This window comes from Rhinoraja longicauda, chromosome 25 (assembly GCF_053455715.1).
Source record: "Rhinoraja longicauda isolate Sanriku21f chromosome 25, sRhiLon1.1, whole genome shotgun sequence".
Lineage (NCBI taxonomy): Eukaryota > Metazoa > Chordata > Chondrichthyes > Rajiformes > Arhynchobatidae > Rhinoraja > Rhinoraja longicauda.
The window spans coordinates 16,999,745-17,013,396 of record NC_135977.1 but is presented as its reverse complement, the minus strand read 5'-3'; the positions used below and the strand labels follow the sequence as shown (position 1 = coordinate 17,013,396).

Here is a 13,652-nt window from a genome sequence, read left to right as displayed (position 1 = left end):
GAGAAGGTAGGAGAATAGGGTTAGGAGGGAGAGATAGATCAGCCGGATGCTGCCTGACCCGCCGCGTTCCTCCAACTCTTTGTGTTTTGCCACAGAGTAGACTTGATGGGCCGAATGGCCTAATTCTGCTCCTATCACTTGTAATCTTATGATCTTATGAGCGTCACAGACAGCAGTGAGGTGATTCACACCACAACCTCTGACCCATGGCCCATCACATTCCCCCACTCCCACGATCCTATCAGTCAATCTTCAGCGCCGCACAGTCCGACGGACTAACCTGCCCAGTTTGAAGGATGTGCAAACAGCTTGCTGCTCTGGACAATCTTCATGGCTTCTCCGAGGGCAGCGCTGGACTTCATGCCGTTGAGCAGGGAGGAGTAGAAGGTGTGCACGAACATCTTGGATGCTGCCATGGGTACGGGCCAGAGGGAAACCAAAACGCACTGTGCCCCGGCGGCGAGGAAAGCCCGCGTCAGCCCGATGATGCCGTCCGCCGTCACCTTGTTGTTGGATTCCTGGTAGGAGCCCAGGACTATGAGCTTGGCCGGCAGGTGCAAGTCCAGTATGTCGGCGGCAGTCAACAGGAACTCCTGCAGCGGGGGGCTGTCCGTTATGCTCTCCACGTCACTGGCGTCGTCCTGCATCCTCAGCGACTCCGGGATGGTGTAACTGTTCCCCAGAGAGCTCTTCCCGCTCATGGCGCTCCCGTCGCTGTTGGGCGTGAGGACCAGGGCGGCGAGCTTCCAGGAGATGTGCGTGGCGAAGTGGACGCACTCGGCCTGCCCGAGCACGCTCGCCACCCGCTCCTTGGTGGCGGCTCCGCTGACCAGCGGCTGGCAGCCCAGCAGCTCCCCTACCATGTAGGCCTCCTCCTCCGCCGAGGGCATGGGCCCCCACAGCCAGCGGTCCATCACGGCCGTGGGCAGCTGTGGGTTACCCACCACCGCCGCCATCGAGCTGGACGAGCTGCACACCGACAGGCTCTTCCGGAGATGGGACTGCACAAAACACAACACAACACACGTCATTGACTAAAATTCCTCCTCATCCCCTTCCTAAAGGAACGTCCTTTAATTCTGAGGCAATGACTTGACTTGGCTTGGCCTCTGCAGCCATCTGTGGCAATGAATTCCACAGGTTCACCACCCTCTGACTAACATTTCTCCTCCTCATCTTCCTAAAGGAACGTCCTTTAATTCTGAGGCGGAGGATGGTAAATCTGTGTTATGTATTGCAGACGTGGTTATGGAGTGCTGTGTATTGGAGGAGTGGTGAAGTGGTGGTGTGTATTGGAGAGGTGGTGATGGGGCGGTGTGTATTGATGGTGATGGGGCGGTGTGTATTTGGGGAGGTGGTGATGGGGCGATGTCTATTGGTGGTATGTGTATTGGTGGTGATGGGGCGGTGGGTATTGGTGGTGATGGGGCAGTGTGTATTGGTGGTGATGGGGCAGTGTGTATTGGTGGTGATGGGGCAGTGTGTATTGGTGGTGATGGGGCGGTGGGTATTGGTGGTGATGGGGCGGTGGGTATTGGTGGTGATGGGGCGGTGGGTATTGGTGGTGATGGGGCGGTGTGTATTGGTGGTGATGGGGCGGTGTGTATTGGTGGTGATGGGGCGGTGGGTATTGGTGGTGATGGGGCGGTGGGTATTGGTGGTGATGGGGCGGTGGGTATTGGTGGTGATGGGGCGGTGGGTATTGGGGAGGTGGTGAAGGGGCGGTGTGTATTGGAGGAGTGGTGGTCAGGTGGTGAGAGTAGTGTGTATTGAAGGGGTGGGGGTTCGGAGGGGGGGTTCAGTTTGTTCTCGAGGGGTGGTGCCCGTATTGCAACCGCAGTGGAGAAGCTGGTGGGAGGAGAATGTTAACTGTCACATCCTATGGGACTCAAGGCCAGGGCAGTCTGGAAGGTAGACATGGCCATTTCCCAGAGCAGAAATCCGAGGAGAGTCTACGGACTGTTATGGACCTTGCAAAATGGTGAATCGGGCAAGGTTCATTGGCCTCTGTAAATTGTCCCTTGTGTGTAGGATAGAATTAGTGGCTGGGATGATTGTTGCTTGGCGATGATTGTCTCCACCCTGTATCTCGAAAACTAAACTAAACTAACTCGCACTTGTAGATGAATGGAGCTGTTTCACAAAGTGGAGAAACAAGGAACTACAGATATGTAAGAAGGAACTGCAGATGCTGGTTTAAACCGAAGATAGACACAAAATGCTGGAATAACTCAGCGGGTCACGCAGCATCTCTGGAGAGAAGGAATGGGTGACGTTTCAGGTCGAGACCCTTCTTCAGAGCCAAAACGTCACCCATTCCTTCTCTCCAGAGATGCTGCCTGCCCCGCTGCCACTCCAGCATTTGTGTCTGTCTTCGGTGTCAACCAGCATCTGCAGTTCCTTCCTACACAAGGTTGAGATTGGACTCCGCTCCTGATTGGGGATTGAGACGCATGACCAGTGTCTGTGCCGGGAGTAGAAGTACAAGCAGCGTGACGAGAGAGATACAGAACATGACCCAGGGACACAACAGGATCTATGGACATGATGTGGTGCAGGTGGGGGAAGAGGGATAATGAATCATTCAAGATCAGTATTTGTGTTCAAGGAAGGAACTGCAGATACTAGTTTAAACCGAAGATAGACACAGCTCTTAGATTTAGCTCAGGGCTAAAGGAACCAAGGGATATGGGGATAAAGCAGGAACAGGGTACTGATTTTAGACGATCATATTGAATGGCAGTGCTGACTCGTAGGGCTGAATGGCCTATTCCTGCACCTATTTTTCAATGAATATGTGACGCTTCAGACTGAAGAAGGATCTCGACCCGAAACGTCACCTAATCCTTTTTGTGTCTATCTTCAGTGTTCAAGGAGATGGGTGGGCAGGGGATGTCTGCCTCAGCAAAGTCTGGCATTATCATTAGGCTGATGGTAATCGTGGCTTGGAAGAATTAAATGAGAACTGAAACTTTTCGATCAAAAAACAGCTGACAGTAATCCGCTGGCGTGAAGCCTGTATAGAGGTGGTATTCTGGGGGAGCATCTCATTACCCAATGTGTACACAGCAAGCTTCATTGAAACCTCCCCCCACACGAGGTGGAGACACATTGTGGAGTTTTGATGAATTCTTACCCTGGGGCTTGCTTGAAGGGCCCGGATGGAGGGAACAGCAATGATACTGAACCGTTCGTAGAGGTACTCATTAGAGGAGCTTCCTTTCAGCAGCGCGAAGGGAATGAGATAGAGCTCCCCTTCTAGGACCAACACCAGCTGTCTGTGGCGACCGACAGGACCACTGGAATGCATCAGTCCCTGAAGAATCCATTTTAAAAAAAAGGTGTTATTTATACAAACTAACACAATGCGTTTCAGTCAGTGACACGCAGTGAAATTAGACAGTCACGATATTTCCCAGTTGTGTTAATCAAGGTGAACAGTCCCTTCCTCCACAGTTGTTGACTATACTCTGACCTGGGGCTCCCTGGAGGGCAGCAGAGCAATGTTCTGCCACTACTCACTGCATCTCTGTCACCCGGCCCCGACCACATCTGAACAGCTGCAACTCAGGTTCCAGATTCAGGGACAGTTTCTTCCCAGCTGTTATCAGGCAACTGGACCATCCTACGGCAATTAGAGAGCAGTCCTGAACTACTATCTAGTCACTATCGAACTACTGTCTATGATACAATAGAACTTTATTTATCCCAGTAGGGAAATTGATCTGCCAACAGTCATAAAACCCAAAATACATGAAGCGTGAAATTAAAGTGACAAGTGCAAAGGTTTGGGATGTGCAAAGATGGGCGGGGGGGGGAGTCAGACTACCCCAAGACAGAAGGGGGAGGAGTTGTACAGTTTGATAGCTGCAGGGAGGAAGGACCTCCTGTGGCGTTCTGCACTGCATCTTGGTGGAACCAGACTGTTGCTGAAGGTACTCCTCAGGTTGACTAGTGTGTCATCTAGTCTCATTGGCGACCCGAGGACTATCTTTGATCGGACTTTACTGGCTTTATCTTGCACTAAACGTTATTCCCTTCTCATGTATCTTCACACTGTGAATGGCTCGATTGTAATCATGCATTATCTTTCTGCTGACTGGTTAGCATGCAACAAAATCTTTTCACTGTACCTCGGTACATGTGACAATAAACTAAATTAAACTGAACTCAACTCAACTTAAAACCAGATATCTGCACCAGTTGTGTAGGAAGGAACTGCAGATGCTGGTTTAAACTGAAGATGGACACAAAATGCTGGAGTAACTCAGCGGGACAGGCTGGAGAGATGGAATGGGTGACGTATCGGGTCTTGACACGAAACGTCACCCATTCCTCCTCTCCTGCACCAGTTGTCCAGTGTCAGAAGATGTACATGCCACAGCGGCTTTATAGATCCTGAATCATTTGCTGGGCTTCAAGTAAAAACATAAAACACCAATTCTATCAAAGAGACCATCGAACAGTACAGCACAGGAACACAATGTCCGTGCCGAACACAATGCCAAGTTACACTAATCTCCTCGGCTGCCATGTGATCCATTTCCATGAATTCCCTGTATATCCATGTGCCTATCCAAAATCCTTTTAAACCCCACCACCATTATATCTGCCTCAACCACCAGCCCAGCCCAGCTACCCACCTCCCTCTGTAGGAAACTAGGCCCGAACATCTCGTTTAAACGTTGCCCCTCTCACCTCAAAGCTCCTGACCTCTCGCCTTTGACATTTTCACACGAGAAAAAAAACGTTCTGTCTACCCCATCTATGCTTCGCATAATTTCACACATTTTTATCAGGTCTCCGACGCTCCAGAGCTTGGCGTGCGCGTGCGCCAGGCTCTCACGGCAGGGCGAGGGTGAGGGGCAGGCACGGAGACCAAGTGGCGGGTTGAAACGTGGCACTGCAAACCCCCTTTGTGTTTACATCTGCAGTATCCGTCCCTTCTGTCTCAGCTCCATACATCAAATTATTTTCCCCGCTGCCTCGATGGCAAGGCACTCAAATAATTAAAGGAAAACACAACAGATGAGCACCTCAGCCATTCCAAACACAATCCACGCAGAAGGCTCTGAATCTCTCCCGGCTTCATTTGTCTGGTTAGCTGGTCACCGCGCTGCCATATATTTAGGCTAATTGTAACAGCTTGACATATTTACAGCCACAGTTATTACACACAGCCATTACATTGCATTAACACCTTGAGAGAATAGAAGCGTACTTAAAATAACATGGCAGATGGCTTTTTGCATACAATTTTCGTTATGGTGTGCAAAACCCTTGCATTTATTTATTGTTGTGAATTTATCACAATGATTTCCAAAAAAAAAATGACAAGGACAACATTTCTGGCACAATAAAGCAGGCGAGGTTTGCCTTGCTCCCCCCCCCCCGCCCAACCAACCACTCCGCAGCGTATTTTGCAGACCCCACACATCACCCTGGTGCGCTGTTTACAGGCTGAGACACCGGGGTCGGCAGCCTTGACAAATACCATGCCCTGGGAGACCAGCTTCCCGCACGACTTTTCTCCGTTTTGACATATCGTTTACAAGCACCAGCAATTACACTGGAGGGCTCCTCTCTTGCCAACTGCCCACAGATGCCAGACCCGTATGCTGTGCTGCTAAATATACCACCGTGGGCAGTCTCGGGTCTCTGCGCAGAGGCAGAGGCAGAGGTGACAGGCGGCGGCAGCAGCGCCTTACCGCAGGGCAGAGCCGCCCAGCAGAAGGCAGCAGGCATCACTGCAGCCCACGCTCCACGCTCCACGCCAACAGCAACAACCATCAGCTACATTCACGCCGCGTATTCCCTAAAACACACTGACATGTGCCTGCTAGATTTCCATGTGCTTTAGACGTCCCCACAGCTCCACATTTTCAATGATACTGTAATGCTCATAACCCATGAAGCAATGATACAGGCAATCTCCATTTATATTCAGCGTCAGACCACCTGACTTCAGCACACGGAGACACTCTGCTGCACTCGATGGCTGAATTAAATAAACAACATTATCATCTTTTCAACAGCTATGATACACTTAATTGCCCACAAATATTGAGGACACAGCAATTGGTTCAGGGCCTGTGCATTCCTTTTCTGCAAAAATAATACACAAAATGGACGGTAGATTGGCTCTATGGGTGTGCAGAGCCATGTAGTCGTGTTGCAGTCTGACACACAGGGTTGCAACAACTCTGTGAGCACCCACCTATCCTAGCACTTCCAACACATTGTAATCAAGCAATGTAGTTAGAACATGGAACAGTACAGCACAGGAACAGGCCCTTCGGCCCACATTGTCTGGGCAGGACATGGTGCCAAGATAAACTAGTCTCCTCTGCCTGCATGTGATCCATTTCCCTCTATTCCCTGCATATCAACGTGCCGATCCAAAATCATCTTAAGCACCATTATCTACATCTGCCTCCACCGCCACCCCTGGCACCCACCACTCTCTGTGCAAAACTTTCACCGTACAACTCCTTTAAACTTTGTCCTTCTCACCTTAAAGCTCTGCCCTCTAATCTACACCATTTCAAAGCTAATCCTTTATGTTGTACATATTTTTAACTGTTTATAGACACAAAATGCTGGAGTAACGCAGAGGGACAGGCTCTCTGGATGTCTCCAAAGACATCTCTGGACCGAAGGAATGGGTGACCCTTCTTCAGACTCAAACTGCTTTATCTGTTTTTAAACGGTTTGCTATTTAATTGCTGGTCTTGCAATCGTCTGCAAAGTTGCACCAATGAAGGTGATAACGATGTTGGCCAAAGACCTTTTAGTGGAGCGGCACTTGTGAAGGAAAAGCATTGTTGTAAATTGATCAGGTAATTAGTTTATTTGAGTTTCAGAGATACAGCATGGAAACATGCCCTTCACCCCACTGAGTCCATGCCAGCCATCGATCACCCATTCACACGAGTTCTATGTTATCCCACTCTCTCATCCACTCCCTACACACGACAGACATTTTTTTTTACACAGAGGCCAAATAACCTACAAACGTCTTCAGGGACGTGGGAGGAAACCGGAGCACCCGGAGGAAACCCACACGGTTACAGAGAGAGCGTGCAAACTCCACACAGACAGCACTCAAGATCAGGATTGAGCCTGTGTTTCTCGCATGGTGAGGCAGCAGCTCTACCAGCTCCGCCACAGTATGCTTGATACTAGTTAAGAGCAAACTGAGGGAATTAAGAGTGATGTGTGGAAAAAGAAAGGGACAAGGCTACAGAGACGGAGGAGGCAGGGTCTACTGTGGTTTTCAAGAGGGAATTGGATTAAGATATGCTGGAGAAGTGTGTGCTGATGGGTGGAACCAGACAGTTTCTCTGATAAAGAGCTCGCATAGACACGATGGCCCAAATGGCCTCCTACTTTGCTACATCCATTCTATTGTCATTCAGAAACCGGTGCTCCTACTCCTGTCCACAGACACAGTGTTCCTCTACGCTGTAATCCCGCTAACCTTATTGCAAACTCGGCGCTCCTCCTCTTCACTGTGGGCTGGGCTGAGTCTTCAGCCTTGCCATCAGGGTCCCAAACTGTTGGCCAAGTGGAAAATTGGTTCCCCCCGACTGAAATCATTTGGGACAGCCAAGATATAGTGAAGCCCGCACAAGATGGGATGGCTGATAAGCCTCGCCCCAAGATGGCAGCTACGCTCTAGCATGGAACTGTTGGGAGGGTCGCTTTGAGATGGAATGCAAAGCAGAGGTTTGAATCCACTGTACGCTGAACATGATGTTCTGGCACCACTTCCAAGACCACCATTGGGGTTCCTTTGGTGCTGTGGTCCACATTTATTCTTCGGCCAGTATAACCAAATATATTGTAATGTCACTTCTCATGCTTTTGCTGAGGAGTTTGCAGCTAGCAAATAAGCTGCCATGTTTCTTACACAGTGACTAATCTTCAAAGCAGTCATTCGCTTGTCAAGCTGGCCTGACACATCCTGACGTTTGAAAGGCAGGATAGAAAAGCAAATTAAAAAAAAACTACAACAGGTGCTGCCTTTCAGATCGAATCTTTAAATGCTGCTCCAGTAGAGGGCACCATGCCTGGCAGCATCACGGCCTGGCTCAGTAGCTCAAACGCCCAGGAGCAACGGAGACCACAGAGAGTGGTGGACACTGCCCAGCCCATCATGGGTACTGACCTCCCCACCATCAAAGGGATCTACAGGAGACACTGCCTTGAAACAGGGAGCCAATATTATCAAAGACCCACACCACCCTGGCCACGCTCTGGTCTCGCTATTGCCATTGGCAAGAAAATTTCAGGAGGCAGAAAACCGTGACCTGCAGGTTCAAGAACAGCTTCCTCTCAGCAAACACTGGACAGCACTGGACAACACTAACATCGGCAGCAATAAACATCCCTGGACTGTGCCTTTGCTTGCACTACACACTTTGGGTTGTTTTTGCACTAGTATGATGGTTATTAATTTATTGTATTTTTAATTATCATATATCTTTCTGTGTGTTGCATGGAGAGGCCTGTTAAGTTGCAGCAGTAGTTTCATTGTTCAGTTGTTGGCACATACGGCAATAAAACATTCTTGACTCTCGTGATAACTGTGAGCTGGGTGGATTACAAAAAATACTCAGAGAGCAATTCGGGATCCATACTGGCTCAATGTCCCTCAGTAACCAGCTCCACACACATGACCCTCAGTAACCAGCTCCACACACATGACCCTCAGTAACCAGCTCCACACACATGACCCTCAGTAACCAGCTCCACACACATGACCCTCAGTAACCAGCTCCACACACATGACCCTCAGTAACCAGCTCCACACACATGACCCTCAGTAACCAGCTCCACACACATGACCCTCAGTAACCAGCTCCACACACATGACCCTCAGTAACCATGTTCCTCAGTAACCAGCTCCACACACATGACCCTCAGTACCCAGCTTCACACACATGTCCCTCAGTAACTAAATCCACACACGACCCTCAGTAACCAGCTCCACACACATGACCCTCACTACCCAGCTCCACACACATGACCCTCAGTACCCAGCTCCACACACATGACCCTCAGTACCTAGCTTCACACACATGACCCTCAATACCCAGCTCCACACACATGACCCTCAGTAACCAGCTCCACACACATGACCCTCAGTAACCAGCTCCACACACATGACCCTCAGTAACCAGCTCCACACACATGACCCTCAGTAACCAGCTCCACACACATGTCCCTCAGTACCCAAATCAGCTCCACACAAAAAAAAAGTATTGATCGATCTTTTTACTGTTTGTGACACCCATTTTGCACTGATGAGTGTATGAATCTGCCGAATGGCTACTAACTTCTCAGAAATAACTTGAGAGCAAGCAGGAAACACTGTAAAAATACAAGTTATTTCTGTAAACATCACATTGAAAAGTGGCACTCTCATGCTCGATCAATAATATCTTTCCTGACATCTGTTCAGATTCAGGGACAGTTTCTTCCCAGCTGTTATCAGGCAACTAAACCATCCTATCGACAACCAGTGACCTACTACCTACCTCATTGGAGACCCCCTCCGCACTGTCTTTAATGGGACTTTGCTGGACTTTATCTTGTACTAAACGTTATTCCCTTTATCATGTGTCTGCACACTGTGGACGGCTCAATTGTAATTATGTCTAGGTTTTCCCTAGACTGGTTAGCATGCAACAAAAACTTTACACTGTACTGTAGTGCACGTGACAATGAACTAAACTAAACTAAATATAAAATCTCCCAATGCATTCACTGTGAAGATACATGTAACACTATGTTCTGCACTCGGTTTCCTTTTGCTTCTGCTGTTCTACTCATGTACAGTGTGATTTTCACCGTATCTCAGTAAACGTGACAATAAAACACCACCATCAATGCTAAGTTGCACATTGATGAGCAGAGTGACAACATCTGTTATTTTACTGGGCCGCACGGTGGCACAGCTGGAAGAACTGCCCCTCAGTGCCAGAGACCCGGGTTCAATCCTGACCTGGGGTGTTGTCTGTGTGGAGTTTGCACATTCTGTCTGAGGTGCTCCAGCTTCTTCCCACATTCCAAAGACGTGCAGGCTTGTAGGTTAATTGGCCCTCTGTAAATTGCCCCCCCCCCCTCCCCCCCGTGTGTAGGGAGTGGATGGGAAAGTGGATAACATAGAACTAGTGTCAACGGGTAATGGATGGTCGGCGTGGACTCAGTGGGCCGAAGGGCCTTTTCCCATGCTGTACCAGTCGATCAATTGATCTAGCTTCAAAATGTAAGCTGCAGCCATGGTATAGTGGGCCGTGAAGAAAGGATTACAACTGCTCATCCTATCTCAGTGTCTCTCTCACTTGAACGAGTGTTGTTGTTGGTGTTCATCACAGTTACATGGCTGGAATATTATTCAAGAACAAGTGTCACTTCAAAAAGCAGCAATCCTGTGGTCACTGTGTAAGGAAACCCTTCCAGCACCAGCAATGCCTACGTCCGTTCCAGATATCACTACAGTGTCCACAGCTTACCCCCTTGCTTGAGGAACCATGAAGGAGTTTTTACAATCTCCAACATACCTTGAAATCTTCAACAAACATTTCGAACAGACATACTCTACAAAACAAAGACTGTAGGTGCTGCAACCTTGAGCTCCATCAGTCCGAGGAAGGGTCCCAACCTGAAACGTCGTCTGCCCATTCCCCTCCACAGATGTTGCCTGACCCACTGAGTTCCTCCAGCAGTCTCAAGCTGATGGTCTTCAGTATCCCAGCTCCTGCTCTCTGGGAGACACGGCTTACTGCGTTTTTGATGCTTTCAAGAGAGAGTTCGATAGAGCTCTCAATGATAGCGGAGTCAAGGGGTATGGGGAGAGGGCAGGAACGGGGTACTGATTGTGGATGATCAGCCATGATCGCGGTGAATGGCGGTGCTGGCTCGAAGGGCCGGATGGCCTACTCCTGCACCTATTGTCTATTGTCTATCTGTCCGTGTTCCAATTGAGAACTGGATTACAGGAAAGGTCAAAGTGCCACAACAGAATGAACGGCCTCGGAGGAGAGACACAGGATGTGCAGTGGTTGCAGAGGCCAGGAGGTGCACAATGTAGAAATTAATATCTCAGGCGTAGGGATGACGAGAATAGAAGCAAAGGTTTGGAGGATTGGCTGTAACACTTCATCTGATCAACATGAAACACACCTTCTTTAACAAGCTACCGGGCTTCCTGATGAGAGGTTTAGAATGGGAATGGTGAATTCTGCGCTGATCTGACCAGGCAGCAAGTGTCCAATTCAAGTCAGAGAGTGGGCTAAGTAAGGCTCATGGAGGCAGGGAAGGCACCCATTCATCTCACAGCTCCCATACTCCTGATGCTCTTCCAAGCTGTCAGTGGCCTGAGTTAGTGGACTTCCTCATGCATTCACAGTCTGCTCCATCTCCAGTGATCTTCTGAGGTGTACAAAATCATGAAAGGAATAGATCAAGTAAACGCACAGTCTCTTGCCAAGAGAGTAGGGGAATGGAGAACCAGAGGACATAGGTTTAAGTCAAGTCAAGTCAAGTCAATTTTATTTGTATAGCACATTTAAAAACAACCCACGTTGACCAAAGTGCTGTACATCTGATTAGGTACTAAGGAAAAAAAATGAAACATACAGTAGCACGCAAACAGTTCACAGCGCCTCCTCAATGAGCCTCAAACGCTAGGGAGTAGAAATAGGTTTTGAGCCTAGACTTAAAGGAGTCGATGGAGGGGGCAGTTCTGATGGGGAGAGGGATGCTGTTCCACAGTCTAGGAGCTGCAACCGCAAAAGCGCGGTCACCCCTGAGCTTAAGCCTAGACTGCGGGATAGTGAGTAGCCCCAAGTCGGCCGACCTGAGGGACCTGGAGTTAGAGAAGGGGGTTAGAAGATTTTTGATGTAGGGGGGGGAATGTCCATTTAGGGCTTTATACATGAATAGGAGGAGCTTGAAGTTGATTCTGTACCGTACAGGGAGCCAGTGGAGAGAGGCCAGAATCGGGGTGATGTGGTCCCTTTTACGGGTACCCGTCAGGAGTCTCGCTGCGGCGTTTTGGACCAGTTGCAGGCGGGACAGGGAAGATTGGCTGATCCCAGTGTATAGGGAGTTGCAGTAGTCTAGGCGGGAGGAAATGAAAGCGTGAATGATTTTTTCTGTGTCGTCGAATTGGAGGAAAGGTTTGATTTTAGCTATGGTTCGAAGTTGGAAGAAGCTGGCTTTTACCACAGCGTTGACTTGCTTATCAAATTTTAATGCAGAGTCAAATATCATGCCGAGGTTTTTGACATGCTGTTTGACTAGGCAGGATAGACTTCCAAGACTGCCTGTTATCGATTTGATGGAGTCGGGGGGGGGGAAACATTTAAACAGGTGAGGGGGGAAACATTTAATAGGAACCTGAGGGGGTAACGTTTCTTTACACAAAGGGTGGTGGGTCTGTGGAACGAGCTGCCGGTGGAGGTAGTTGAGCCTGGTACTATCGCAACGTTAAAGAAACATTTAGACAGGCACATGGATTGGATAGGTTGAGAGGGCTATGGATCAAATGCAGTCAGGTGGGACCAGTGTTGGTTGGCGTGGGCAAGTTGGGGCCAAAGGGCCCGTTTCCACGCTGTAAGACTCTATGACTCTATGACAATGACCTTGCGATGAGTTGACTTTGACCACATGGTAAAGCATTCTTATATTATTAAAGCCACAAAATCATTGAAACTCTGGGAAGTATTTCAGTAACTAGGGGGGAAATTCTTGCCATCCACCATGGCCCTGTAGACAGACAGCTGGTGAGCAATTGTCTTCATTTTTCTGCACTTCAATCAGGTCTTGATATGCCTGGTGTCCTTGTTCGGCATTTGTCCTCATTTGAATATTGCTGCAGATGTCTCTATCATCGCTAAATGAGAAGACAGGCAAGTCACTTGCCATCCCCTTCATATCCACGACAAGCATCTCCCCATCTTTAATACAACCACGCACGCATTTGCATTGGAAGGAAGCCATGCCCTATATTCTAACAACTCAATCTGTTTGTATTAATTATAAAGGCAAATTTAAAACCAATATGCTCGACTGAGTCAAATTAGTGCATCATTTTGTTAATCGCTCTCATCTAAGATGCAGCTTTTCTTGTCTCCTTAAGGAAGAGTAATTTAACTTGCAAATTTCTCACTCGAAAATAAAAGTTAATTCTATCATGGCCTCTCATGCATGATATTGCACAGGCTTGGGTGCATTTCTTCAGGTGCTGCCCAGGACTCATCTGTTTTCATTTACTAATAGCACAGTTGGAGATGGCACTTGTGAGATTAAGGGCCCGCAAAGCACAGAAATGTAGCACGCAGTAATTATATCTGTTCATTACTGGGCTTCGTAAAGAACTTAGTGTTGTCCACAAACTAAAACTGCAGTTGGAAAACACAGAGGAACTTTACTAACACTCCGAGAATTACGATCTAATATTTTGTCATCAGTGTTGGATCTTATTAAGGACTGCATGCATACAGCAGCCAAACCTACTGAAGGGTGCATCACTTAGAAATTTACTTCACTTACACATCTTAACTTCCAATTCCTTAATCATTCCTCCGTAAATGCCTGACAAAACCATTTCAGACGAGTGTTTCGAAAAGAAGTTCTTTTTT

The 13,652-nt window shown here is 48.5% G+C and overlaps 1 protein-coding gene across 2 annotated transcripts in view; it reads right to left on the bottom strand.

The window, feature by feature from the left end:
• ttc28 (tetratricopeptide repeat domain 28) overlaps positions 1–13,652 on the bottom strand; it is a 394,517-nt gene that overhangs the window by 57,345 nt on the left and 323,520 nt on the right. For both annotated transcript variants that reach the window (XM_078421482.1, XM_078421484.1), the window contains exons 14-15: positions 3,137–3,316; positions 281–1,001 (exon numbers count right to left, since the gene is read on the bottom strand). In XM_078421482.1, coding sequence (XP_078277608.1) covers positions 281–1,001; positions 3,137–3,316 — 901 coding nt within the window. The remainder of the gene's footprint in view (positions 1–280; positions 1,002–3,136; positions 3,317–13,652) is intronic.